Source organism: Agelaius phoeniceus, chromosome 18, assembly GCF_051311805.1.
Source record: "Agelaius phoeniceus isolate bAgePho1 chromosome 18, bAgePho1.hap1, whole genome shotgun sequence".
NCBI classification, from domain to species: Eukaryota; Metazoa; Chordata; class Aves; order Passeriformes; family Icteridae; genus Agelaius; species Agelaius phoeniceus.
In genome coordinates this window covers 3,566,009-3,593,749 of record NC_135282.1, presented here as the reverse complement: position 1 = coordinate 3,593,749, position 27,741 = coordinate 3,566,009, and the positions used below count along the sequence as shown (strand labels likewise).

General features: G+C 56.1%; 2 protein-coding genes and 1 long non-coding RNA gene across 23 annotated transcripts in view; 2 read left to right on the top strand and 1 right to left on the bottom strand.

Annotated features, from left to right (window-relative positions):
* ATXN2 (ataxin 2) overlaps positions 1-1,990 on the top strand; it is a 49,864-nt gene extending 47,874 nt beyond the window's left edge. For 11 of the 13 annotated variants that reach the window (XM_077187971.1, XM_054645869.2, XM_054645863.2 and 8 more), the window contains one exon: positions 314-599. In XM_077187971.1, the coding sequence (XP_077044086.1) occupies positions 314-517 (204 nt within the window). In that variant the 3' untranslated portion in view covers positions 518-599. Of the gene's footprint in view, positions 1-313; positions 600-1,342 lie in introns of those variants that run through there. The other 2 variants (XM_054645861.2, XM_054645860.2) reach the window with 1 other exon arrangement.
* Positions 1,991-2,511: 521 nt separating this feature from the next.
* SH2B3 (SH2B adaptor protein 3) lies at positions 2,512-27,723 on the bottom strand. 9 transcript variants are annotated; one of them, XM_077187975.1, is made up of 9 exons: positions 25,779-25,982; positions 19,934-20,148; positions 18,864-19,646; positions 8,303-8,404; positions 7,958-8,049; positions 7,770-7,864; positions 7,379-7,593; positions 6,942-7,113; positions 2,512-6,622 (listed from the first exon to the last, which is right to left on the bottom strand). In XM_077187975.1, the coding sequence occupies exons 3-9, from the start codon at positions 19,617-19,619 to the stop codon at positions 6,327-6,329; spliced, it is 1,728 nt and encodes a 575-aa protein (XP_077044090.1). In that variant the 5' UTR covers positions 19,620-19,646; positions 19,934-20,148; positions 25,779-25,982; the 3' UTR covers positions 2,512-6,326. The 9 variants fall into 9 exon arrangements, 8 of the variants coding, with proteins under 8 accessions (XP_077044090.1, XP_077044088.1, XP_077044087.1 ...); XM_077187973.1 differs by lacking the exons at positions 19,934-20,148; positions 25,779-25,982 and adding an exon at positions 27,458-27,723; XM_077187972.1 differs by lacking the exon at positions 19,934-20,148 and having other exon boundaries at positions 25,779-26,119.
* LOC129128520 (uncharacterized) lies at positions 12,216-12,877 on the top strand. Its single transcript, XR_013184678.1, has 2 exons — positions 12,216-12,298; positions 12,811-12,877. It is a non-coding gene; the product is annotated as an uncharacterized LOC129128520 (long non-coding RNA).
* Positions 27,724-27,741: the final 18 nt, after the last annotated feature.

Genomic DNA, 27,741 nt, shown 5'->3' with positions numbered 1-27,741 from the left:
TTTTTTTTAATACCCCCCCCGTTTAATGCTGGCAAAATAGCTAAAATTGAGAACGCAACTCGGAGCCAGCAGTAAGGAGCGCTTTTTTAATTATTATTTTTCCTTTTGGTTGTTATTATTATTAATTTTTTTGTGTTACAACTTCTGCCTTAATCCCTAGTTTAAAAAAAAAAAAAAAAGAAAGAAAAAATTTAAAAAAAAATCAAAATAAATGAAGAGTAAACCTTTGCTGACGGAGCAAACTTTCGCCAGTCATGTGGCCAGGAGTTGCTGCCTCCTTGTGACCATGATACTAAAGAGCTCTTTGTTTCAGGCTCATGTACAGTCAGGAATGGTTCCTTCTCACCCAACTGCCCATGCTCCAATGATGCTAATGACGACACAGCCTCCCGGTGGTCCCCAAGCCGCCCTCGCTCAAAGTGCACTACAGCCCATTCCAGTCTCGACAACAACACATTTCCCCTATATGACCCACCCTTCAGGTGAGGAGTGTATGCCTGGGAGACCTGCACCCTAACTGAGCCAGGTCGAGGAGTGAGGACTGGGAGAAACCAGATCTTTGGGGAAAAAAAATTAAAAAAATTAAAAAAAAAAAAAAATAGACGACAAAGAAAGCCAACCAACCTTAAGATGTCCTTGTGTTTCACAGCTGTGCTTTGGCAGCCTGGAGGAGCGTAGGTTTAGCTGAGATATACCTAATTCAGGGAATATTCTTGATTTTTCTCTAGCTGGAGTAGAGAAATGAGGAGTGTGAGGCACTGGCACTGTGGGACTGAGTTTTCTGTGGCTTTGCCGTGGGGGATGGACTGTGTGGAGTTTATAATGATCAGAGGTTTGATTAAATCTTGAGGACAGCAGTGAAATGTGTGGGGGTAGGGCTGCTAGGCTGCTGTTAAAGTGACAACTGAAATCTAAACTTTAATTCAGAGTAACATTCTGCAGCTTTGCTTTGGGGGAAAAGCAGGAGTTGTGTGACTTCTTTCCGCTTTAAATTTAACCTTATTTAGGTTTCGTTGATTATTCAAGTTCAAACAGCCTCTGAACTTCTGTAGTGATTTAGTTTTACCTGATGTTTCTTGGGGAATGTGTGAGCAGAACAAAGCTGCTTTCTGAGGGCTTAGGTAGGGAAAAAGCAAAAAAAAAAAAAAAAAAAAGAAAAAAACATCCCAAGGACATCTTGATGTGCAGGGTTTTGTTTTGTTCTCTAAAAAAATAAAAGAAAAAGAGAAAAAAATAAAAATAAAAGAAAGTTGAGCTCAGTAGTTGTCCTGTGACCACTTTACTAGCAAACTGTTGTGTGGCTTGCCAATTTATTATTTACATTTGAACTTTTTTTTTACAGTACAAGCCCACCACCAACAGCAGTTGTAAGGCTCATCTGGAATAACTGAAAGGCTGGATACCTTTTGTAGGCCAAATACCCTCCTTCTACTGCTTCTGCCAACTGGAAGCACAGAAAACTAGAATTTCATTTTATTTTGTTTAAAAAAAAAAAAATTTGATTTCTTGTAACATCCACTAGGAATGCTAACAGTTCATCTTGCAGTGGGAGAGATTCGGACTGAGTAGAGGCATTTAGGAACTTGTGGGCTATTCCATAATTCCATGCACTGTATCTGAGTCCTGCAAGTGCCCCAACTCTGCTTGCTGAAAACTGGAAGTTATTTATTTTTTAATGACCCTTCAAAGTTATGAACTCGTCAGCTAGCAAAAGAAGTAACAAGAGTGATTCTTGCTGCTATTATCACTAAAAATCAAGACTTGGAGATCCCTTTTACTTCTAACTAAACTTGAAACAGGTTCAGTAAAAAAAAAAAAAATTCTAATCGTCAAACGGATGAGTTATTATTTATAAATCACGTTTGATGAGATAATCACTATCGTGAGACAGTGATGTAACTTTTAAGTTAAGAAAACTTTTACTTTGTAGATAATATAAAATAAAAACTTAAAAAAAAAATTAAAAAATAAAAAAAGTTTTAAAAACTGACCCTCCTCGGTGTTTGTGTGGTGATTTTTGGGTCTCTTCCCGTACCCATCCCAGCTGGAGCCAGGGTTTGCCTGAGGCTGTTGTGTGCTGCTGCTGCTGCAGGGGCATTGCAGGAATAAGGGAAAGGTTTGGGAATCCCTAATTCAGCCCAGTTTTCTAAGGAGGTTTTGTGTCCAGGTGATTTTGTGTTGCTGATCCCTCAGCCTTGAGCTGCTCCAGATGGGGTCGGGAAAGGTCCCAAATGGGCCTTTAAGGTGATGGAAGTATAAAAGTCAGTGGTGCTGCTGGAGGAGGAAAGGAGAGGTAAGAATTCCCTGGCAAAATGCCTTAAAAAGGTGAGGGGACAAAGTTATCCCTGCTCCAAGTGCCGTGTCCTGCCTGTCCTGTGGGGTGCAGGCAGCGGCCCATGGGGACAAACCAGAGGATTTTCATGTCCAAGGGAGCATTCCTCCCTTTTAGCATCCACTGTCCACTAAAACAATGTCCAGGCATCTGGAGAGAATCAGACTGAAGACTACAAGTGAGAAACAAGTTCTAAAAACAGTTTATTAAGAGCAGATTTTTTTTTTTTAATATTATGGTAAAATCACATTATTCAAGAATAAGTTACTTGTACAGTACATACAGAAACAATATATAGAAAAAAATTACTATACAAGAAGAACTTTTCTGTGCAGGTGAAAAGTAGAACTTTCAAATTAATACACTCCCAACAAAATTGTTGGCTTTAATCGTCCTGCTGAAGGCTGAGTTAGGGAATGCAGAGCCACCTCCCTGCCTCTGGGAGCTGCTGGGGAATGCTGGGGCTGTTTGGATCAAAGCTAAAAGTTTGGAATGCTGGATGACACCAGGGTTCGGTGGTCCAGATGAGGAATGAGAAGCTTTGGCTTCTCCCTGGATCTTTTCCTAGAAGTTTCACCCCAAAATAGCTTCAGTCCAAAGGGATGGGTGAGGAATGGTGGTGTCAGTGCTCGGTACCTGCTGGGCTGGGAGCTGGGAGGGAAGGAGGGAAGGAAACATCCACTAATGCTTCATCTCAGGGGCTCCTTCAGAACCTGACACCCCTGGGGACACAAAGGCCACCAAGCAGGAGTGGCTCTCAGCAAACAGCAAGAGGAAGAGGAGGGGGAAGAATTCTGGCAGGACCCAAGTTTTGGATTGTGCCCTGAACCAAGTCCCTGCTGTCACAGAGCAAAGGCACTGCCTGGTTTTCATTTTTATTGCTAAAAGCTGTCCTGTGCAGGTGGATGAAATGGGGCTGCCCACCCCCAGCCTCTCCTGGGGGAGGCCTTTGGAGCTGCTCCTGTGGCTCCTGCCTTCCTTAGGTGGGATCCAAGCCCGTGTTCCACGTGCCCATCTCCAGGGCCAAGGCACAAACTGCTGCCTTCGCCTGAGCAGGGGCCACCTGCCCTTGGCTTCCCCTCCTCCCAAAACTCCCAGGAATGCCGGTAAAAACCCACAGGGGCTGGGGAACCAAACCTGCCCAGCCCTGGGCTCTTCTCTCAAGTCACAAGAACATAAAAATCCTGCAAAACAGTTCCATTCCATAGGGTGGAATGGCTTTAATGCTGTTTGCCCACTGCTGTAATGCAGAGGAGTGAGTACCTTAGGGCTGGAGGAAGGTGCTGGCAGGAGCAGAGTCGTGCTCTGACCTCTGTCACAAGCCAGATGTTTTCCAGGAGAAATGAGATTTCAAACCCAGCTCCCCCTGGGAGCTTGGGAAATAGCCCAAAAATCCCCTGCAATGGATGTGAAATGAGGAGCTGGTGGAGCTGGCAGGGCTGGACAGCCCTCGGCTGCCTGTGGGTGAGTTTGGGGATGGAATTAGTTAAATAATTATTAAATTAAATAATCAGAGGGACTCTCCCACTGCTCACTGGTGGGGAGAACAGGAGTTCTCCCCCACTGGAGTTTGTTTGCATGGGGGAAGTGGCTGACAGGGAGATAATGAACCCAACGTGTATTTTACTAATCAAGCACAGCAATTTCCATTTAAACTGCGGAGAACCCCCTTGTAATTAAACTGCAGGTTAAAAATACCACATGCACACGCATGTTTCAGTTCTGGCACTGGAACAATAAAGTCCTGGCGTGCCAAAACAACCCACCCCAGCAGCATCTGATTTATCTGGCAAGGATTTCTCTGGATTCATCTGGCAGGGGATGTGAATAGCGCTGCCTTTTCCCAGCCCATCCTTTCTTTGCAGATGTCGGGAGATTCGGGTGATTCCACCTCGCCTTTTGGGGGAAAACCCCTTGGAACACAGCTCCCCGGAGCTCAGTGGGACTAAAACCAGCAATCTCAGCAAGATTTAGCACACCCCTGTGTTCTCCAAGGCTTTGGGAAGCCAGCAGCCATCGAGGAAAGGAAACGACAACTTGCGCTGTGCTGTCCCCCCTTCCCTTCCCCATCCCTATAAATGCAAGAGCACGGGGAGTTATTTATGAGCCTGGGAGGGAGCTGCCTTGCCTGGCACAAGCCAGCCCTGGGGATGTGCTCCTGCCTCTGGCTGCAGCCTTTGTGCTGCTCCAGGGAGGAGAATGGGATGCGGATACAGCTGAGGAGCCCAGCGAGGACAGGGCTGCCTTTGTTCCTCCATCAGCCTCTCCGGGGCTGGCAGTGCTGCAGGACCAGTGCAATTTGCTCTTAATGCTCCAGTTTCAGGCACAAGTGTAGAGAAAGCAGGGGGGGAAAAAAAGCCTTTGCCTGCTCTAAATGCACAAAGCCCAGGAGAGAGCAAGAGCGAGCAACAGGGAGGCACAAAAGGAAAACCTAAATGGTTTCTCCAGTTGATGGTTCCCGTTTGTCCCAGCCTCATAGTTTGATTTATAAACCCAGATTTGCTCTCATGGCTGCTTCCTGGGCTGTTTGCCTTTCAGCTCCTGACCTTGTCTCCTTGGACTCACCCAGAACCTGCAAAGCCCTGTCCTAGAGGCTGGGTTTTTGTGCAATTCCCTAACTCAGCCCAACGAGGCTTTGTGTTTGCTGGTTTTCAAATTAATTGCTAAATGTTAATGCTCCTGAGGGGTCCCACCTGTATTGCAATTCCAAGGAAAACAGGAATAAAAAAAGCTTTCTGTAAGGCAATCTCAAGGCAAATTTTGCATCCAAAATCCCAGGGAAGGCTGTGCTGGGAAATCTGGAAGTTGAATACTGCGAACATCCCCTCCTGTGTGGCGCAACGGCTCCAGCCCTTCCTCTTTCCTAAAATAAAGGCAACTTCTCAGAAGTGCTTCCTCTCTCACGGCTGCCCCAGGCAGGTGAAGCAGCCCCAGGGGCTCAGGAACAGCAGCAGAGTTTGGGGACAGTTGAGGGTCAGGGGATGCTGAGACCCAAGGATTTGGACCCCAAATTTGGTCCCCAGGGACCCCCATCGCCTGCAAGAGGCCGTGGTGGAGCTTTAAATGCCACCAAGCTCCTGGTGACAGGTTTTGGGGGGAAAAAGGCAAGCAAGAGTAGGGGAAAACTGACTTTAGATTTGTGCCTAAAAACACTGGGATAAAACGGTTCCATCACTGGGATAAAACGGTTCCATCACCGGGATAAAACAGCTCCATCACCAGGATAAAAACCCATTCACCACAGGGATAAAAAGCCTCCATCACCAGGATACAACGGGATAAACCCCTCCCTCACCAGCAGGAGAGGTTTGTGTCAGTCTCTGTGTTAGTTCTCAGCTGGTGCCATGGCTAAGGATGGAAAAATTAGTGTTCAGTCTCAATCAGCTGGGACAGCAGGATGAGGATCCCTCTGCCTGGCGCAGGGCTGTGCTGGGTTAAAAAGGAAAAGCAAGAAAAAGCCAGTTTTTGCCTTAGCTATTAAAAAAAAGCCCAAACCCTGCTCACCATCCTTTGTGGGAGCTCAGCTCAGGTCGGGCTTTGCTGATGGGTTCAGCAGCCGGGGAAGGAGGATGAGGCCTGGAGCAGCAACTTGGCAATGAATTTATATTCATTCTTTTCTTGTTATCCTGGGGTTTTTTTTAACTTCCTCCAATTCCGTGGGTGGAACACAAGCCCCTGGTTCCTTGGCTGGGCTCTGGTGTGTCAGGGACAGGCAGGACACCGGGCCCAGTGCAGGCACAAGTGGCATTGTGTAAACAGTAATGAGAAAGCTTCCATAAGAACAACAAAAACAACAATAAGAGGCCCTTTAACAGGCCAACGAGAGGGAGCACACCCGTACAGGAGTGAAAAATTACCCCCTTCCTTGCAAAAAATACAATAATAATCCCTAACCAGAAGGAAGAAACAGGTACATTCTTTCTCTCGATGGATCCCCCAGAAGGTCTCCAGGATTTCTCCACCCGAAAGTGCATCCCAGTGCCGGCTGTGCTGGTCACAGTGGCGTGTACTGGTTGTCAATGGCACGGACGTGGCCCCTGCCTGGTGCCTCCACCTCATAGTCCGAGTCACGGGGCCGGGCTGTGGTGGCCGTGGCGGCCCTGGCCGGGCGCAGGCTCTGTGCCAGCTCAGCTGGTGGTGGCACCAGGTGGAAGATCTGCTCTGCTGGGGGACCCCCGGGGGGCTCATCAGGGCCGTGAGGGCAGGAGGAGCTGGCGGGGATGAGGCTGAAGTCGGGGCTCCATCCTGGGAAGGGCAGGGGGAGAGGGACCGTGGTGCTGGAGCCGGGAGCTGCAGACAGAGAGAGGAGGTGATGGTCAGGGGGATGCTCCTGTCGCCCCCTCTCTGGGCGTGTGGGGTGCATCCCATGATCCCCCCGCCGCAGCCAGTGGCTGAGAGCAGCTTCTCCTTTCTCAAAAGGGGAAGTTGGGAGCTTGGGAGTCACCTTTTGTGCCACTGCCCCGAGGCTTCCGCTTCCCCACTCCAGGAGCAACCAAAGGGCCCGGGGCTGGCACCCACACACAGCCCGGGCACCCTCCATCCCAGGGGAACATCCCCCTTCCTGCACACCTTGTGTCCCACAGGAACATCCCCTTCCCTTCCCACACACCTTGTGCCTGGGGCAGGACCATGACGTAGCTGGAGAGCCGCACGTCGCAGGCGGAGCCGCACTCCAGCGGGATGGGGTAGCGGTGGAAGTGCTGCAGCATCTCCACGATGGAGGAGAAGCGCAGGTGCTGCACCCGGCACTGGCCCCGCTCCGTCAGTGCCAGCCTCAGGTGCTGTGGAGAGGAGCAGGGACCCGTTACCCTCCCTGCATTCCCTCCTGGAGGACGCAGAGGGGATGTTTGGGATGGGGGACACGCCCATGGCTTCAGCACGATGTGCTGCATCCCCGCCCTGTGGCTCCCGGGGGATCCCCCTGGCCAGGGCAGAGAGCAGGAGAGCATCTCCCTGGGGTGGGATGCAGTGGCACAGGGGCTGTCCTGCAGCAGGGGCTGCCCCTGTGAGATTCCCCTCCCCATCCCAGCCCTGTCCCGCCCGTACCTTGGCTCTGCCCTGGAAGTTGAAGGTGAGCACGTACTCGCCGCGGCGCGTCTCGCTCTGCCGCACCAGGAACACGCCGTGGCCCTCCAGCCCCCCCAGCTGCACCAGCTGAGCCGCCTTCACGCGGGAGATGGGCCCGTGGAACCAGGGGCAGGAGGAGAGGAACTGCTCCATCTTCGGCCCCGCCGCCTCCCCCGGGCCCCCCGGAGTTGCCCCTGCCGGGCACAGGGATGAGTGTCCCTGGGAAATGGGATCCCTGCCCATCGCCCCCATCCCCTCCCCTCTGTCCCCTCCCCTTGTGCCATTTGGGGAAGGACAATCAGCCCAGCCACGGTGACCCCCCAGTGAGGGATGCTCTGTTCCCAGGGTCCCCTGGGTGTCCCCAGCTCACCTTGGCTGACGGGGTCGGTGCTGGTGGCGGGGCTGGCGGCTGTAGGGTCGGGGTGTCTGCACGTCAGGAGCTCAGGGTCACCTGTGTCAGACCTGCTGGGGACAGGGGAAGCCAGGCTGAGTGCTGGCAGTGGGGACACAGAGCCACTGTCCCCAGCCCCGGGCTCAGGCACATCCAGAGGCGCTTACCCCCTGCGCACACACTCCCGGATCTCGGCCGTCCAGCAGCTGAGCTGCTGCTCATCCCCTGCCTCAAACAGGATGTCGGTGGCATTGGTGACCTGGGGGACATCAGAGAGGGACATGAGGTCTTCAGAGAAAGAGAGAGATGTGCATCCCCCACCCACCCACGCTCAGGACCCCAGCAGGGAGAGCACAACCCAACCCCAGCCTGCACTCCACATCCTCTGTGCATCCCCTCCCTGGATGGGAAGAGGAACTGAAATTTGGCACTGGAGCTTTTGGGAGCCACATGTGCCCCAGGAGGTGGGAAAGGCCTCAAGGCTGGCTGCAGACCCTTCCAGCAAGTCCTACCTTGAGGACAAAGGTGTGGAGGTTATCGGGCATCTCAAGGCGTGTGCACCTCCGCACCTCCTGCACAGCGGAGCAGGCAACGAGCAGCTTGGGCTTGGAGCCCTGTGGGGGGAACGCAGAGCCTGAGCTGAGCCCCAACTGCCCCACACCCCAAAACACTGCCCCACACCCCAAAACACCGCCCCACACCCCAAAACACTGCCCCACACCCCAAAACACTGCCCCACACCACACTGCTCTACCCAGTCCAGGAGCCACCTGACGCACAGCAGCCAGCAAAGAAAAAACCCCAGGGAAAGGGAAATGCCCCAGCAGCAAGGAAATACCCTGTGTGGTGAGGAAATACCCCTCTGTGGCAAGGAAATACCCCCCACAACACTGCTCAGACACTGTTGGGGCACCCCAGGGGGGCTGAGTGACATCCAGACCCATCTCAGGGGTCCCAAGGACCCTGCAGGAGGAGAGGGGAAGAAGGGGGTTCCCAGCATGGCAGCACGCTCCAGGGAGGTGGCACCGATGGGGAAATTGGGGTGCAGGCAGGGAACATCCTGCTCGTGGCTGTGAGGGTCAGTGGCCTGCCAAGAGCTCCCTGGTGGCTTTGGCACTGACACAGGCACGTGACAAAATGCTGAGCAAACACTTCCACAAAGGCTAAAATATCCCTGCGGCAGCTTTCGGTTCCTCAGGAGGCTGCGGCACGTGGCACAGGATCCGGGGTGCCAGGGGGGCAAAAATTCCCTGAATTGGGCAAAAAATCACCCAGTGGTGCTGGGTGATGGAGCCAAGGCTCTGTGCTCAGCCCCACAGCCAGAGCCATCCTGTGCATCCCACCCCCACATGCCAGAGCCCCTCATCCCCCTGTGCCAGGCTTGCTGAACAATTTGGGCTGGCTGTGATTCACAAAGTGGCTTTATCATCCCACGGGATGCTGGTTCCAGTGTCCCTCTTCACTCACACTGTCCCAACACAGTGACAGCGTCCCTACACCCTGGGCTGTGGCACTTCACCCCACAACTGCCAACCAAGCTGCCCAAATTCTGCCCCGAGCTCATGAAGCTCACAGCAAACCCACCCCACCCACCTGTATGACACTCAGAATGTCCCCACCGGACACTTCCTCGGTCACCCAACCACACCATCTTTAGCTTTGCTTTTTTTTTTTTTTTTTTTGCTTTTTTTTTCCCATCCCCCCTCCCTCCCTCCCTCGAGCACTCGGTGTTCTCTGGGGCCGGAAACGCAGCGCGAGAGGGATCAGCCCTTATCAGCTCCGAGCTGCACCGAGAAGAAAGTTCTTAGAAGTCGCTGGTGTACGGCGTCATGCACAGGGCTGGTGACACCGCGGTGGCTCCGGCAGCCCCAGGCCCGCTGGTGACAGTGATTGCAGCTGTGCTGTGCTGCAATCACGGCCGCCGGGGCTGCCGTGGGGCGCCGCGGCTTTATCCCGAAGGAATTCGATTTTTCTGCCGCCTTTGGAACATAACCGTGCCCCGTGCAAAGTCCTGTGTGTGGAGAAGGTGAAAGGAGATCTCTCATCCTGGCCACTTTCCCACACAGGGAGCTGTGACGTCCAGCATGACCCTGAGAGGGTTTTATCAACATCCCAACCACAGCGCTTGGGGTCGGCTTCTCAGGAAACGGGGAAATTCCAGGAAAAGGGAGTTCGGCGAAGCCCCCCGCGCGTCTCTCGGCGTGGAGAGCGCAGCTGGAACGTGAAGGGAGAAGGAAATGATGCAGCACAGAGATATGGTGCCCGAAAAACCAGGCTGGCTTCGGGGAAGTGCCTGCCGCAGGCACGGTGCCCCCGCTGCCGGGGCGCCGCACCTGACCGCAAGATGCCCGGCTCGATGCAGCCGCTACCGGGAAAGGGAGTTCTCAGTAAGCAAAAGTGCACACTCAACACACCGAGGGTTCACCCACGGGCTCCTTCTCGGCAAGAGGTGCCCCAGCAGCGCTGCAGGGATGGGTAAAGCCCGCTGCTGCCTGGCTCCGTGTGCTCAGGGTGCTCAGGAATGTTTAGGATGTTACGGGCGTTGCTCCAGCTCAGCCACAAACCCTACATCAGCTTCCACATGGAGATTCACCCCCCTGGATCTCCAGCAAGGATATTTGGGATTGATGGTGTTTTTCACAGCAAAGATCCTCCCAACTCGCCCACCTGTGCCAGGAATGCTCTCCCCACGAAGCTGTGAGCTGCTGCCACAAGGAGCACGTCCTGCCTGGGTGCCCAGGGGACACTGAGGGTGCTGGGGGAGCTTTTCCCACTCAGGCGAGGGGGAAGGTGGGTCTCCAAGAACAAGAGTGGCGTGAGGATGGCAGCGGTGGCAGTGGCCTGGTGATGATGGCAGCAGTGCAGTGATGAGGGCGGTGGTCTGGCAGTGGTGGCACAGTGATGACAACAGCAATGACAGCAGTGTCACGGTGACAGTGGCAGAGTGATGATAACAGTGGCACGATGACGACAGTGGCACAATGATGACAGCAATGGCAGGGTGATGATAGCATTGTCACGGTGATGGTGGCAGTGGCTGGGCCATCAGCCCAAGTTCATGCAGAGCAAATCCTTCGAGAGCAGCAGGAGCTGCCCCCGGCCCCTCCACGCCCCAGGGGTTTCCCCACACCGGCTCTCGCTTCCACTCTGAGTCACCCACGGGAGGTGGGGAAGTGCCTGAGCCCTTGTGCAAGGTCCCCAACGGATACGGGCGAGATTTGTCACTTCTTGTAAATCACTGTGGCCCTTACGCAAGGGACAAACCTCAGCCAAGCTGCAGGGCCAGGCCTGGCCATGCTGGATGGACACAAAACCATATCCTGTGCCTGCAGCCCTGGGGGAAGCTGTGAAGCTTTCCAGGAGCGTGGGTACACACAGCTCTTTTCCAGGGAATGCTGAGTGAACTGGGTGGGAAACATCCCCTGGTGCCAGGGCAGGACAGGGGGAGGCAGCGGGGCCCTGCAGGGGTCCAAGGGTTCTGCTGGAGAGTCCCAAGTTCCTGCTGGAGCAGCCATCGTCCTCAGGAGTTTGCACCAAGGGTAATCCCAGCCTTCATCCTCGGGGATTTTGTGTGGCAGGAAATCCCACAGGTGGTTTCCCTCGGGAGTTAAACCCAAGGCTCATCCTTGAGGACTTCTGCACCACAGATAATCCCAAAATGTGTCCTCAGGGTTTGCACCACGGCCAATCCTGGTGTTCATCCTCAGGGATCTGCACCATGGCTAACTCTGGTGTTCATCCTCAGGGATCTGCAGCTGACTAATCCCTCTCTCCAGCAGCCAATCCCAGTGCTCTGGGGGAGCTGAGAGCACAGTTAATCCCGGTGCTCTTCCTCAGGTGTTTGCATCACAGCTCATCCCAAGGGGAGAGTTCCACTCTGGACAGCCCCTGCCAATGCTGGTTTTTGGGACAGGGACTGGAATCCCATTGATTTGGCCGTTCTGTGCCTGCTGCAGGGACCCCCTAGCTCAGGGTGACATTCCCAAAGCACTCCTGCCTCTCTGCAGGTGCAGACTGCTCATTTAGAAACCTCCTGACAGCAGCAAGCGCCATCCTGGGCTCTGTCCTGGCTTTGAGGAACTGGAGCCTGGAGGGTCCCCGACTATCAAACAGGAACATGGGAGGTGATTCCTGCTGCTGTGCGAGCTCAACATCCCCCACCCCTGAGGTTCGGGTCATCACCTCCCAAAAACCCCTCTCTGCCCACCCCAAAGCCCCTCCAGCACCCGCCACACAAAGGAGCTCCCGGGACACGGTGTCTCTCTCGGAGCATCCCGCGGGCCGGGGCAGGGGACAGAGCTGTCCCCGAGGGGCCCGTGCCCAGCGGTGACAAGGGACACCGTTGTGCCGGCGCCGCCACAAAGATCCCTCTGTTCGCGCGGGGCGGCTGCGAGCGCCGGCGAACGGCGACGGGAGAAAGCACAGCCCCGATCCCGCCGGCCCCTGAGCCCCGACCTCCCGCTGGATTCGCCCGGGGCGCTGCAAAACAGAACCCCAAGAACCGCGGGGTGAGGCTGCGGGTGGGGTTTGGGGGGGCCAGGAATCCCCACCCATCCCTGGAGCTGGTGGCTCCTCTGTTCTTTGATCATCCTCCCTGCTTTGCATGAATGAGACAACGTTCCCAAATCCCCCAAACCTCTGCAAAACATCCGCAAAACCCCCAAACCTCTGCAAAACCCCCAAAACACTGCAACGCCTCCCAAATCCCTGCAAAGCTCCCCAAAACCCTGCAACGCCTCCCAAATCCCTGCAAAGCCCCCCAAAACCCTGCAACGCCTCCCAAATCTCTGCAAAGCCCCCCAAAACTCTGCAAAGCACCCCAAAAACCCTACAAATCTCTCCAAAACCCTGCAAAACCCCAAAAACCATACAAAGCTCCCCAAAACCCTGCAAAGCCCCCCAGAACCAGCGAGCCCAGCAGCTCACATCAGGGCTGAGGGCGATGGGGGCTATAAACAAGATCTGTAAACAGCTTTTGCCAGACCCTTGATTTTTTTTTTTTTAATTTATTTTATGCCAGATTCGGTTCCAGCGTGGGCTGCTTTAATAATTTCCTGGAATAAATAACGAGCATGGAAAGTAAACAAGGTGTCTGCGTGCAAGTGGGAGATGCTGCAGCCAGGACTGAGTCACCCCAAACCTCAGCCCCAGAGGAATGAGGGGGTCCAGCAAAGATTCTGCAGGCTCCCCACAAGCCCTGGGGCGCCCTGGGATTTTCCCAAGGTTTTGCATCACCCAGGATGATGGAAAAGGTTCAAAAACCCAAGTGGGAGCATTCAATCCCACTGGATGGGTATTTTCATTCCTGCCCCTTGCCTGGGGTTGGAGGGAGTGAGTTTGCCCAAAATGCTGGTTTTTAACACAATCCCCAAATGACACTGAACATCACAGTGCCCATCACAGACACTGGAGCTGGGATCTGCCTGGTGGGAAGGAGCAGGGTCCACCCCAGCCGAGCCCCCAGCAGGGCTGGGATGAATCCTTGAATCCTTCCAGACCCTGTGCTGCCTGCACAGGCTCTCATAAATATTTACCTTTGAAAGAAGCAGCTCTCAGCCTTGAAACAACCACATCCTGGGCCGTGAAAAGAGAGAGAGAGAGAGAAAAAAAAAACCAAAGAAGAAAAAGGGGGAAAAAAAGAGAGACAACCACCCAAAAAAAACCCCACTAGGGCATTTCACATCAGCTGTGGGGACCCAGCACCCAGCAGCACCCACAGCTCTTCTCGAGCAATGCATTCCCTGAGTGCTTTCTCAGTCCTTTTTCCTGTGGTTTGCCCAATATCTCCATTTTTTGCCCACTTCTCAGCTGGCACGTGGTGCTTTCCACCCCGAGCAGCCCTGCAGCATCCCTGTGAGTGACACTCTGATAAGCAGGGGCAGTAGGACAACACCCCCAGGAAGGGCAGATTTCAAAGGATGGGGTTGAAAGGATGGAATCCTCCCGAGCCCCAAACCCCAGAGTTCAATGAGGCAGATATTGGGGTCCATCCTGAACCCTTCCCCTCACACCCAGGCCCTGGCAAGCCCCATCCCAGCAACAGTTTCCAAAATAAGAAACTCTGCTCTTCAGCAATTAACGCCGGGGCTGTGGTTACGCTGCTAAAAGTGTTTTTTCCGTGCATGACCAAGGATGGAAAAAGTTGTGGTTAATAAATGACAAATAACCTTTGTCTCCTCGCCCTCCTTCCCACCCCCCCTCGGTACCCAAAAACAGAGCTGGGGGGAGGGGGAAGAGAGCAAAAGTCACCACCAAAATCTCACAAAGCCCTGAGGCCGCCCAGCCCCGGTGCCTTCGAAGAACAGAGAGGATGCGCCCGCCCTGGCCCGGGGAGAGGCTGCCCGAGGGTTTTGGGGCAGCTCCAGGTGCCTTCAGGGCAGGTTTTGCCTCTCCCAAGGGATTTGAAGGACACCCAAACCCCTCCAGGGTCATCACAGCCGTTTTCCCAGCTCCTGGCTGTGTGGTCTTCCGGGTTGCCAGGAGAGGGATGCGATCCTTGAGGATGCTGCTGGGAGCAGGATCTCAGAATCACAGAATAAAAGGGATTTTCAAAGGCCACCCAGTCCAACGCCTCTGCAATAAGCAGGGACACCAACCAGATCAGGATGCAGCCCCTGGAAATGCCAAAAAAGGGATGCAGTCCCTGGGAATGCCAGGAGAGGGATGCTGGGAGCAGGATGTTTGGAGAGGGATCATAGAAGAACAGAATAGTTTGGGTTGGAAAGGATCTTGAAAAATCAACGAGTCCAACCCCCTGCAGTGAGCAGGGACATCTTCAGCTGCATCAGGACAGGATGCAGCCTATGGAGATGCCAAGAGAGGGATGCAGTTCCTGGGAATGCCAGAAGAATGTCATGAATGGGATGCAGCCCATGGAGATGCCAGGAAAAAGATGCCAAGAGAGGGATGAAGTCCCCAGGAATGCCAGGAAAAGGATGCCAGGAGAGGGATGAGGTCCCTTGGGGATCCAGATTGACACAAACCTGCCCTTTCCTGGACCAGAGATGGGATGATGGGACACTGAGGTGCTTCCCATCACTGGGAAAATTCTTCTCAAGGTGTTCAAGGGGGGAAAACTCCCCCTCCACCACTGCCCTTCCTTGGTGGAGTCACTCAGGCCATGTTTGAGCAGCTCCAGGAGGAGCAGGGATAGGGAATGGGGACCAAAACACTGGGATGTTCCCCATCCCATACCTGACCAGCTGCCACTCACAGCCCCAAGCACCAAAAATCGGGGACAGGAACCTGCTGGCTCAGGAGGTGGCAGTTCTCAGAAACCAGATTCAGGTGAAAGGTGTAAAAAAAGAAAAAAAAAAATTAAAAAAAAAAAAAAGAGAAAAAAAAGAAAAAAAAGGAAGTCAAAGCAGCCTCACACTGAGCAGAGATAGAAATACTGCTCCTCCCGTGGCTTCAGCAAAGATGTTTGAGCTGGGGCAGAGGCTCCAAGGGCTCTCTCCGGAAGGAGTCTCCAGGCCAGTCCCGGCGTGCCATCAATTTGTGGGACGCCCTGGATTTCATTAAAATGCTATAAAGAAAGCAGCACAAATGCAAATCCCATTTCCCTTCCCCTTCCTGTAAAAACATCTGGTCAACAGAAACGGCTCGGGACATTTCCGCTGCGAGTCACGGCTTTCATGGAGTTTGGGATTTGGCCATAGAAGAGGGATTTGGGGTTGGGGCTCAGCTGAGGAACGGGGCAGCCCCAAAGCTGACAAACCTGGGTTTCCCAGCTTTGGTTGAAATTTATGAAGGTGGAAAGACCTCAGAGGTGCCCAGTGCTAAAGGTTGTATGGGATTAAATGGTGTGGGAGAGGAGAAAACCCTTAATGCCTCCAAGGAAATCAGGGAAGATTGGTGAGCATTGCCCTCATAGCAGACATCAGAGAATCCACATGGGTGCAAATCCAGGACCATGCCCAGGTTTTCCTGTGGCACATATATATAAAAAATGAAAAAATGTGTGTGTGTGTGCATGTATGTATATATATATATATATAATAAAAATACATATAGCCTTAAAAATATATATAGCCTTATATATAAATATTTTACACATATATGTATATGTATTTATATTATATTATATTATATTATATTATATTATATTATATTATATATAGCCATATATACAAGCACTAGAGGTATCCCATTATCCCTCTATTCCAGCTCCTCTTCCACACAGCATCATCACCTCACTCTGGCCTCTGGAATGTCCCCAGGGTGGGACTGCCCCTCAGTCCTGTGCCCTGCAGCCAGGCAGGGACCCTCTCCCAGGAGAGATCCCATCATCCCCAAATCCCTCCTTGGCAGCATCATTTTTCCAGTGCTTGAGGGAGGAGGGAGCGATGCCCAAACCAAGCCAGCTGTGGCTGTGAGCACGGGAAGGGGAGCTGCTCCCTCTCCCAAAATCCTCCCAAATCCAAATCCAAATCCCAAAGTCCTCATCTCTTCTGGCACACGCCTGGGGCAGGGGATGCCCACTCCAGGCAGTGCCACAGGTGCTGCCACATTCTTGAGCGCAGCTCCCTGACCCCTTCACCCAGCACAGCCACCCAAGCAGTAAATGGGATCAGGGCTCTTCAAAGCTCCCACTCCCTTTGATGCCAGGCACGTTATGGGATTAAGCTCAGAGGCCCCATTGGAGCGCCAGGAGAAAGGGGGGGATAAGGAGATAAAAGCTGCCAAAGGCAGCAGGACCCCCCTCCTTTCTCCACACACCTGCCTTTCCCAAGGTCATTCCAAGGGGATGGATATTTGGGGGCTTGGCTAGATGCTGCAAAGCCCTGAGGCTGAGATGAAATTTCAATTGCATCCTATTATTTACAGGGTGAAAGGGGGAAGGAGGAGGAAGGGGGAAGGAAGAGAAGGAAGGGGGAAGAAGGCTGTTTCCAGGCAGACTGTGAGGGTAACCAACCTCACAGTTCAGAGATCATTTGGGGTTGAAAAATCCCAAGAACAGATTTTACAGTTGCTTATTTAAAACCATCAATTTTCTATGGTGATCAACAGCATCCACAAATCAGGAACAGACCCATGAGATGGGGAAAAGGCAGTGGAAAAACCCTGGGAGCATCCTGGGGCAGGAGGATGGCAAGGAAGGGGTTCCTCACAGCCATTCCCAGGGGGTTGTTGAGTGTTTTTTAGTTATTTTAAAGGAAAATAACCCCCCAACAAACTGTTCTGTTCTCACTGCTCCGTGGTTTGCCCCGTGCTGGGTTTGGGGAGTGGGAGCCACCAGCACCGTGGGGGATTTTCCACCGCCCCCGGAATCCAACCGCAGTTACTGGGAAAGGGTCAGGATTGATTGTGCTGTAAAGGAGAAGGGAGCTGGCCCTGGCCCAGGGAATTGGAAAGGAAGGAGCCGCCCTGAGAATATTTGCACAGGAAGCAATTTAATCCAGAGACTTGCAAAATCCAGCAAGGAACATCCCCCACTTCCGCAGGCCTGGCTGAGAAACCCCCTGCTCCAGGCTCTGGGGGCTCCAGCCTCGTGGGGATGTGGAGCACCAGGAAATCTCCATCGCATGGAGACTGCAAGGAATAATGCTCAGAGCACTGGGGGAACGTGGGCAGGGTCCTGTTTGAAGTGTCTCCCACCCCTGGGTCAAAGCTGGGCAGGGAATGTGGGGAGAGGAAGAATGTGCTGGGCTTGCTTCCCAAGGGGGAGGGAAACAAAGAAAGAAAAAGGGAGGAAAGGAAAAAAAATATAAGGGGGATAGGGAGAAAAAGATGGGGGTAGTAAAAAAAAAAAAAAAAGTGGGGGGGAATTGAAAAAAGAAAAGGGGAAGTGAAAAAAGAAAAAGGAATAAAAAAAAGGGGGGAAGAAAAAAGTAAAAGAGATTTTAAAAAAATAATAAGGGATTTTAAAAAAATGGGGAAAAGGGAGAAAAAGGATGAGGGAGAGAAAAAAGGCAGTGCTATCCAGCTGCTGGAGCACCCTCCAAGTGCCCCAGAGTGCCTCTGACCTCCCTGTGCCCCGGGATGGGGACACACACTCCCACGGGGACAAACAACTGCAACCCTTGACATGACGGAGCAAAAGCAGCTTTTACTTTCAGATGTTACAATTTTGATGTTGTTTCTTTTTTCAAATATTTAATATTGGAGTCGTTTGACGGAAATAGCAGGAATTCAGCCAGCTGCTCCCTGACCCTGCTGCCCTGAAGGCAGGGACAAGGCTCCAGCTCTACCGGAGGTTTCCTCCTTCCAAAGCACAAGTTTGTCATCAAAGTTAAATGAGAACAAAAAAAAAAAGAGGAGAGAGAGAGAGAGAGAAAATTCATCCCATCACGCCTGTGTAAGTCCTGCCATGTGGAGGAACCATCTTTTTACAGATTAAACACCCCAACTCCCCCCACATCACTCCCCACTCCCTCACATCCTGCATCATCTCCACTCCAGCCACGTCTCAGCACCACAGGAGCTCCCTGCAGCAGCTGAGAGCTGAACTTCCAGTCACAAAACTCCTCACAAAAAGTAAAACTATGGGTCCCACTGGGAGCAGAGAAAGGCACAGAGCCCAATTCCTATTTTCCCTTTTCCTCTCCCAGCTTGCCCAGGCAAGCAGATGCTCAGGCTGCTAAAGGCACAGCACAGGGGACAGGGTGAATTTGGGGTTCATCAGACTGGGTTGCCCCACACCTTGCTGGAATGAGGCTGGGATGAGTGGGATGGAGGCCACCAGCTTCCATCCTCAGCTCAGCAGGCAGGCACTGGAAAACCCAGTTCTGGATTCCCAGCAGGGAGAAATGCAATGACACATTGACCGGCTGCAGCAATTAGCACACCTTGGTCTCAGCATCTCTCACTCCTAAGACAAGAACCACAGGTGTGGCTTTGTCTCTTTCTCAGAGCCATTAAACAAACAAGGCCCAGCCTCGTGTGGCTGCAGCAGAGGGAGAGCAGTGCCAGAGCAAACCCATCGGGGCCCCTCGTGGTGAGAAACCCTCGTGGTGCTGGCTGCACTGCGGCCCTGCTCCTCCCTGTGGGATGCTCTGGCATCCAGGCATCATTCCCAGCCGCGGGACCCTCAGCAAGACTGGCTGGAAGAGGCAAGAGGCGGCAGGTCCTTACCTTGGGCGGGTCGAAGAGCTCCAGCACAAACTCCTCGGCGTCGGGCGGCCCCGCTCGCCGCAGCACCAGGCGGCAGCGCTGCCAGCGCGTCCCGCTGTCCAGGGAATTCTCATCCAGCAGCCCGTACTTGAGCAGCCCCTCCTTGCGCACCTCGGGGGGCTGCTCCCGCGACAGCCCCCAGGGCAGGATGCGCTTCCCCAGTCCCGGCTTGAGAGCCGCCTCCGCCGCCTCCCCATCGCCATCCCCGGGCAGCGCGTCCGAGGAGCGGCGTCGGAAGAGGCTGCGCCAGCTCCTGCGCAGCTGGCTGAGCGAGAAGGGCCTCCGAGCCGGCCCCGCCAGCTCCTCCGAGCTCCAGGACTTGCGCAGCCCGGAGGGAGCAGCCTCGGGCGCTCGGATGGGCTGCTCGGGCCGGGCACCGGGCTCCGCCTCGGCTTTGGTGGCCACCGTGCCCAGGGAAGCGTCGGTGTGGCGCCGGTGCGTGTCCCGGTAATCCCGCGCCGGGCCGGCGGGCAGGATGCGGAGCTGGTTCATGGCGATGCCCTCCTTCACCTCGTGGCAGAAGTACTGCTGGAAGAGGTCGGTGAACTGCACCGAGAAGTTCTCGGCGGCCAGCAGGTCATGGTGCGGGTGCTCGGTGGCGAAGCGCAGGTAGTGCCGCGCCAGCTCCTTGGCGGTGCTGATGGCGTGCAGCTCGCAGAACTCATGCCAGCCCCGGGGATGCGCTGGCGTGCCGGCCGGCAGCGAGTGCCCATTCATTGCCGAGGCTCCAGCGAGGCGGCCGCGCTGCAAGACAGAGCACACGGCTGGTGAGGGCAGCCCCAGGGTCCCCATGTGTCCCCCACCCCTGGCTGGAGTGGGCATACCCCACTCAGAATGTGTATCCTCAAGGGGAACGCTGTGGGCGACTGGGTCCCACTCCAAGCTGCCTCATTCCCATGGATTCATTGGAAATGGCCAGCAGACAGCCGCTTCCCAGCGAGAAGCGTGGCCCTGTGACCGACTGCTGCAGCCACCAGCAGTGGCCATGCGGGACCCCGAGCCCCCCAGCCCCTTTACACACCCATCCCCACCTGGCTGGGCCGTGCCTCAGTTTCCCCACCTGCGCGGTGGGAGCAGGCAGGTCCCGGCTCGGGGCGTCTGCGCGGCTTCCTGCCAGCACAGCTGCCTGCAGCTGCCCGCCGCCCGCGGGGACGCCTGGCCCGGCCACATCCGCTCGGCTCCTGCCAAGGCTCCGCAGCGCCGATGGGTTCCCCTCCAGGGACCGATTTCAACGGAGTTGATAAAACTGGAACGGGGGCGGGAGGGGAGGAAGCGACATGAAAAGCTGCAGAAATCCAGGGATGGAGCTGCCTCGCTGCCAGATCCTCCCGGCCCCAGCAGCCTGAGAAGAGGCGGCCGCGCTGCCGGCACTGCCCGGGGTGAACGCGCGTTCCTGAGGGGATGCTCGGCTGCCTGCGGCACCGAGGAGCTGCCGGGCTCTGGCAAACCACACCGTATCTCTGCCCCCAGCAGATTTCGCAGCGAGGCCAATCTGGCAGCACCGTGGCTGGCGTGCAGCCGGCCCGGCGTACCCGGCTGAGCCGGCAGTGGTGCTCCCCAGGGCCGGCCCCGCTGCTCACCAGAGAACCTCGTGCTCGCCCGGGGCACTTATCGGGGCCGTGCACTCCGCTCAGGAAGGAAACATCGGCCAACCCACCCGGATCCTGCCGCGCCGGCACAGGCACTGCTGCCTGCCCGAAACTCCAGCAGCAGCGCCCCGGCTGCTGCGAGGGGAGGAAAAGCGGATTTGTCATGGGGAGGAAAAATAATTAAAAAAAAAAAAAAAAAAAAGACGAAACAAAAACCCTGAGGGGCCAGGAGGAAGTGAGCGGGCGATGAGGAACGTGCGGGCACAGGGGATGGTGTTTGCAGCCGGGGCGGCGATAACGCCGGGAAGCGGAGCTCTATCTCTGCCCACCCGCTGCCCTGCCGAGCACGTCCCGCGAAGGTTGCAGGCGAGGGGAGATGTTATCTGCCCTCCGCCAGCCTCGCCGGGCCCGGCTTCTCAGAAGAGCCGCCCAAAGCTCGGGGCCGTCCGGCGTGCCGGCAGTGCGGGGCATGCGCCCGCCGCAGCCCGGCCGAATCCCCCGGCAGGGCCCCGTCTATCAGCGCCGCCAGCCTGCCGGTGACTCAGCATCCCCCGCCGCGCTCCCGCTTCCTCCCGGCACCCGGGAATCGCCGCCGCACCACCCACGCCGCCGGCACGCTCAGCGGGATGCTCCCGCGAAACGCGGAGGGAAGCGGGGCGCTCATCATGAGAACGGCTCCGCGGGCAGGTGGGAGATTCCCAGGGTAGGGGATTCGCCTTCCAAGATTCCAGATTCGCTTCGCACCAGCTTCCGGAGAGGTTTGTGGCGCGGGAAAAGCCGGGCTTCGTCTGCGCCACGCGGTGGGAAACAGCCGAAGGCCGTCTCCAGTAGCAACGCGCTTTTCCAAGCCGACGATGGGAAACGCTCCCCAGCGCTTCCTCCTCCCAGCACTGGCGCGATGCCGACCTCACTGCTTCTGCCTGGCACGCTTCCCACATGGAAGGAGCTATCCCGGGTGAATCCATGCAGGAGTTACCACGGCAGCCTCCCGCTCCTCTGCTCAGCCCCAGGTTTCTGTAGCGACATCCACAGGGCTGCAAGTTCCTGCTGCTGGGTGAGCTTCCCCCTGCTCCAGCCCGCTGTGCTCCACAAAGCTGGAATCCAGCAGCCAGAATTTACATTTTAATCCTCACGTGTTCCCGTGAGGAGCTCCTGGCCATCCTGCAGGTCGGACAAGGACTTCTGATCGCTTCCATTTGCTCTGAGTGGAGAATCCAGCCCATCCTTGGACACACCTGGACTAGTTGGGACTGGGGGGCTTCCATCCCCTGCTGACTGCTGGAAGAGCTGCATGTCACCAAGCCCACCCCACCTCGGGGCTGTTTGTGGCTGCTGAGGTTGATTTGGGGTGCTGGGATTGTTTTGGGGTGCTGGGCCAGGAACTCAAGGAAGAGCAGGACAGGACAGACCGGCCGTGGTGGCTTTGATGCGGGCTGGGACAGCGAGCTGGGGCTTGTGCAGGATCCAGCCCTGCAGCCCAGCCACCCCCAGCAGCTTCCCTTAAACTCTTGCCCAACCTGAGCGCTGCTGCAGCGGTGCCAGCACCGAGCGGGACGGGAACCCGCGCCTGGATCCGGCAATGGGTTATTTGTCCCAGTAAATGCATTTGTTGTTTGATTGCAGCCAGAGGAGCTGGCAGCACCAAGCAGTGCCAGGGCAGTGCTGGGAGCCAGCGCTGCAATCCTGCCACCGCTCCCGGAGGATGAGCACTCAGAGCCAGCTGGACTCGCCACAGATCCAGCTCGCCACCTTCCCACCACGGAACAGCCACCCAGGGGTGTGGAGGTCACCCTCCAGCACTCAGCACCACAAATGCAGCCTTGAGGGGAAGTGTGAGGGGGCAGAGCCCACGTGCCCTGTGCCCAGCCCTGCTCACACACTCTGCATGTGCAGCAGCACCCGAAAATGAAACCGGCCCCACTCGCCACCAGTTCCACGGCAGGAAAATGCACAACAGTGACGTGAATAGGAAATGTGATTGATGCTCTCCCAGAAATAACTGTTCCCAACTGGAGGAGAAGCGTCCTGAGGCATTTTCAGCTCCCTTTATAAGCACAGGAATACTCAAAACTCATCCCAAGGACTATTTTCAGGAGAGGGCAAAGCGAGGGGCTGGGAGACGCCCTGGCCAGCCCTGCAGCTCCCCACTTCCTGAGTGGCAGAAATACAAAGTTCCCACAATCCCAAGAGCGGGAACATTGTTCCTTCCCAGGATGTCCTCCATGAAAAGAGCTATTCTGAGCCGGCTGCAGCCTTTCTTGGCATGGCCCCGCAGCCGCTCCAAGGCAGCTATAAAAGGCCAGGTTACAATGAACGGCACTTTTCAATGGAACTGCATCTGGCACAGCGAGCTTGGGGGGGATGCAGCTCCCTGGAAGGGGGCTCAGGGGGATGCAGGTCCCTGGAAGGGGGCTCGGGGGGATGCAGCTCCCTGGGGGATCCAGCTTGCAAGGGCTGGGTGATGCAGAGCCTCCTCCCAGGATGGGGATGGTGCAGCCCCGCTCCGCATCCCAATCCCCAGAGATGGCAGATGCTGGAAGAACATCTGGATGCACCCCTGGATTGAGGGGGACAAGCAGGGTGCTGCAGCCATTTGGGGGTGGGCATGGAGATGCTGCCATCCAGGAAGGGAGGAGGGGTTGGTGAAGGGAGAGAGGTGGGGAAAGGGTCTGGCAGCAGCCTTGGGGTGTGGGATACACCCACATATTCACAGCATCACTATAAAACAGCCAAAGCCAGTGTCAGCACAATCCACAGCAGAAACTGCCCAGCATTGTCCTCCTCTTCCCTCTGGAGCAGCTCCCTGTGATGGTGAGGGTTCTCTGGGTCTCATGAGGGTGATGGCACAGCACCATCACTCCCTGTGACCCTCTAGCTGTTTCCACACAAGCTGGAGAATCCCACAGGGTCCCAGGAATTTCCCTCTCTCTCTTTTGGCTGAACCAAACAAGCAAGAAAGGAGTAGGACAGAGGGATCCCCCAATTCCACACATCCATACAGGCTGTAGGAAATCAGTTTAAAAGCCAGTGTGGGAAGGCAGATTTTGCCCTGCTTCTCCCCCTTTGTCACAGGACATACACACTCCTCTCATTTCACCTCCTGGCACTACACAACTTTCTATATTAAAGACCCAAACTGGCCTTCATTTACAGCCCTCTGTGGACTGAGCAGCACCACAGACCTCTGGGGATGTGGGTGATGTTACAGCACTTCAAATCCGAGGGAAGTTCACCTGTTTGGCTTCCCCTGACGACTCCAACAGGACAGACACGATGGAGACAATCCAAACTCATCTCAGGTCAAATCCAAGCTCCTCTCTGTCTTGGCCCACAGCAACTCACCAGCACAAACAGCTGTGGCCAGCCCAGCTCCCCAAAAAACCCTGAGCCTGCCTCCATACCGTGGTGTCTGGCACCTTGCAGCCTGGTTTACACCATCACACTCTCCTACACCCACTGCCTGCGGGGAAAAGCCCGGCAGCGGGGTGGCCTCTTTCGACAGGGCTTGTTTTGTTGCATGAAATGAATCGCTGCGGTGTAGGCGTGGGAGAACCCGGGTGCAGGGAGTGCTCCTGGGGGAGCAGCTGCCCGGGGGTCCCAGGGGACAGCAGGGAGCAGCTGAGCTCCCAGCCAGCCTGGCTGGCCACAGCAGCCCCCCAGGGACTGCTGGATTTGGCCCTTTCTCCTCGGCGAGCTGCGGCAGCACCACAAACCCCAGCAGCGATGAGCGCTTGCACTTTCACTTTGTGTCACCCACTGGGATTTGTCACGACACCTCCGCGGTGCCCATCAGTCCCGTGGGTGTGTGGGTGGGGAGGATTTGCTCTGGCAGAGGATGGAAGATCCCTCAAAAGCCACTGGCACTCGCACCCCAGCCTCACCAACACAGCACGGGGTGCTGGCAGACCTGCAGCCCTGTGGGCTCTGGTGAAACCAAACCAGACCTCACCAGAGGCAATAAATACGTAAAAGTTATGAGAAAATAGAAGAAGCTTTGGGGAGGGGAAAATGCACAGGGATGAGTCTCTCCTGCCCCCTCAAAAAAGTTAAAAAGAGATCCAAAGCATTGTTCTAGTCCCAAACAAGTCAAAGTGAAACCTGCCACTAATCCCATAGGCCTTTAAACACCAATCCTGCCAGCAAATCCAAGTGCAGCAAGGACATGCAGGAGATGGCAGTGCCAGGTCCCCTCACAGGCCACCTCTTCCTCTGGCTGCAGCCCCACGGAGTCCCTAGGCCACCAGCCCACAACTCCAGCACATCTTGAATCAATTTACAACAATATCGAAATCGCAGCTCGACAACTCATCCTGGTTTCCTTGACAGTAAATCCCAGCCCGGGCTGCAATGACCGTGTCACTGCCGTGAGCCAGCGGCTCCAGGCTCTCCGTGGGTGACCCTGATGGGGGGGTTTGGCACAGGCAGGCCTGGGCACGCTGGCAGGGCATGGGAAGGCTGCGGGGATGCTGACCGCGGGTGCATCGGCCTCGTGCTCCGAGCCCCTGCCAAGCCACGGGGCCAACAAAGTCTGCAGGGAGCAGAGAGTCAGAGGAGCTGCTGGCAGGCTCCAGGTGGCAGCTCTGCTGGGCACAGGGGCAGAGGCAAGGCATGGTCCCTTCGGGCAGCACAGGACCCCACACCATGGGGCAGGTGGGCATCACCCCAGTGGTGCTGCACCCTCCCAGAGGGGTCACCCCCACGGCAGGGGCTGCCGGGCTCCGGGGGGAGGCAGAGGAGAGGAGCAGGGCTGGCTCCCTCCATGCTGCACTCCCGGCTCTGGGATCTCCAAAATACGGATGCTGAGAAATGGGGGACGTCGAGGGATCCGAAAAGAAGGGGTTCCCTGGGGTCCTGTGCTGCTAGAAGGACGGGGGACCCCAGGATGGGGGCACTCACAGAGGAATAGAGCCCCTGGAACAGGGAGTGCCCACGAGGAAAACGGGACCACGGGTCCCCACGGGTGAGCAGCTCCTGGAAAGAGGCAGCCCGAGGCAAGGGCACAGAAACGGGGTGAGGGGGAAAGGGCTGCTGTCCGAAGAAGGGACTCACGACCCCGGAACGGGAGCACCGGAGTTCCCGGAGTGAGAGAATCCAGCCCGGGGCTGCCGAGGAAGCTCCGGGGGCTGCACAGGCGGAGCGGCCGCCTCGCTGCTTCCTCCCGCCGCTACTTTCGCTTTCCCGCGGCCGCTTCCCGGGGCCGCCCGCCCGTCCCGGTCCAGCCCAGCCCGTCCCGGTTCAGCCCAGCCCGGCCCGGCCCGTCCCGGTTCGGCCGCGCGGTCGCGGTTACCTGCAGGAGAAGGCGTCCGGCTGCCGCTCGCCCATGATGGAGCGGCGGAGCGCCCGGGACGGGGCGGGCGGGACGGGGCGCACGGCTCAGCACAGCACGGCACGGCTCGGCTCGGCTCGGCTCGGCTCAGGCAGGAAACCGGGGCAGGCGGCTCCGCATTTCCGCCGGGCGGAGGCGCGGGGCGCGGACCCCGGCCCCGGACGGGTTATGTAAAGCGGAGCGGCGCGGCCGGGGGCGGAGGCTACGCGGGGGCGGAGCGGAGGGACCGCCCCGTCCGTCCGTCCGTCCGCTCGTGTGACTGTCCCTATGCGTGTGTGTGTGTCTGTCTGTCCGTCCGTTCGTCCGTCGGGCTCCGCGGGTGCGCCCGGCTCCGCGCAGCTCCGCGCCGCCCCTCCCCGCTTCTGCCTTTATCTTATCGCATCCGCGCCCGCGGAGCCAGCGGCACAAACAGCCCGGCCGCGCTCCCCGGGTGGATTTAATTTTATTTTTTACATATATATATATATATATATGTCTTTAGTTTTTATGACTTTTAGAATGTTTTCTCCGTGGATTTGCGGGTGTCCGCCCCAGCCCCCCGGGAGTCGGGAGGGAGCCCGAGCGTGGGGCTCTTGGAGGCTCGGCAGGAAAACACCCCCAAACACCCCCATTCCTGTTCCTGCTCGGCCACGTCTTCCCCAGCTCCGCGGGCTGCGACCCAAGGGACCTGTGCGGTGGCAGAAGTGGGCCAGATGCCGTCTCAAAACCCATTTCTCATAATTTTCCAAATGATCTTGTGGCGAAAGGCAGCGCGGGCTGCTGCCCACGTCCAGCCAGAGCGGATCAGGACACTTGTCCCACAGTTGTCCCGCACCGTGGGCGAGGGGCTCGGCCGTGACAGAGCGGTCACAGCGTCCCTTGGTGCCGAGCAGGACTGAGAACTGGTGTGGGTGGACACGGGTCAGGCTCAGCCATCCCGCTGCCACCCTGGTGCCATCTCATCCCAGGGGAGCAGGGCCCCGCGGCAGAGCCGCAGCCGCCCACTCTGCCGTGGGAAATGGAGCAAAAAATAAACTTCCACTGCACCTTTTCCAGTAAAGGGCTGGACTGTGGTTTGTACTGTCACGTCTGGCGCATTGACATCCCCCGGTCGTGTTACTGATTGTACCAAGAGTTCCTACAAAGCCTTGTCTGGAATGGCAGCAGTGCCAGGGACAGATCCCCACGCAGAGGCCGCTCACACTGGGCAGGCAAAAGTCACGGCAGAGCCCAGGGATGTGGCAGCTGGGATTTCACACACACCGCACAATGGATTTGTGGGTGGTGGGAAGGTGGAAGCTGCAGGAATTTGCCCTTGGAGAGTGGGCTGGGACACACTGAGCCATTTGTAAACATCTGTGAGGGTCCATCCTCTGTGGTGCTTTAAATACACCTCAGTTGTTCACCCCATCCATTCCCAGCGAAGAAAAGACCGAAATGCAAACTCCCTGCTGGAGCTGCGCCACCCCTGGACCACAGCCGGTTTGGACAGAGCCCTGCTGCCCTTCTGCAGCCTCAGCAACCCCCCCGGATCAGATTTGAGCCATAACCCCGCAGCCCCTTCGGGCATTGCCAGGGATCCAGGTGGCTCTGCGTCCAATCAGCCTTTCCCAAACCCCACAAGGAAGTGGCTGGGAGCAGCTGACATGATAAAATCTTACCTTGAAATCTGCTTTTTAATTCCTCCTGCCGTTGCTTTATGCATAATTGCACCTTCTGGCTCTTTTCCCGAGAACGGAGGAGCGGCCGGCGGATCCGGGCGCCTGCCCCCCTTCCCGCGGGCGGCTGTCCCAGCTCCCAGCGATCGCACTTTTCTTTATCAACTTCATCTATGTCAGAAGCGCCCTCTCAGCGTCCTCAGCCCCAGTGGCCTGAGATTTCTCTTTTGTTTTGCTTCCTGTATGGATTTTCTCGGTCCCCTACTGCTAATTCACTACCCCCGACT

Coding starts and splice junctions, on each gene's coding strand:
- SH2B3 (XM_054645874.2), bottom strand. CDS start 20,656: ATGACAAATCCGCTTTTCCTCCCCTCGCAGCAGCCGGGGCGCTGCTGC. Junction 7,865..7,957: donor CGGGAGTGTGTGCGCAGGGG/GTAAGCGCCTCT, acceptor CCCTGTCCCCAG/CAGGTCTGACACAGGTGACC. Junction 7,594..7,769: donor CACCGACCCCGTCAGCCAAG/GTGAGCTGGGGA, acceptor TGTGCCCGGCAG/GGGCAACTCCGGGGGGCCCG.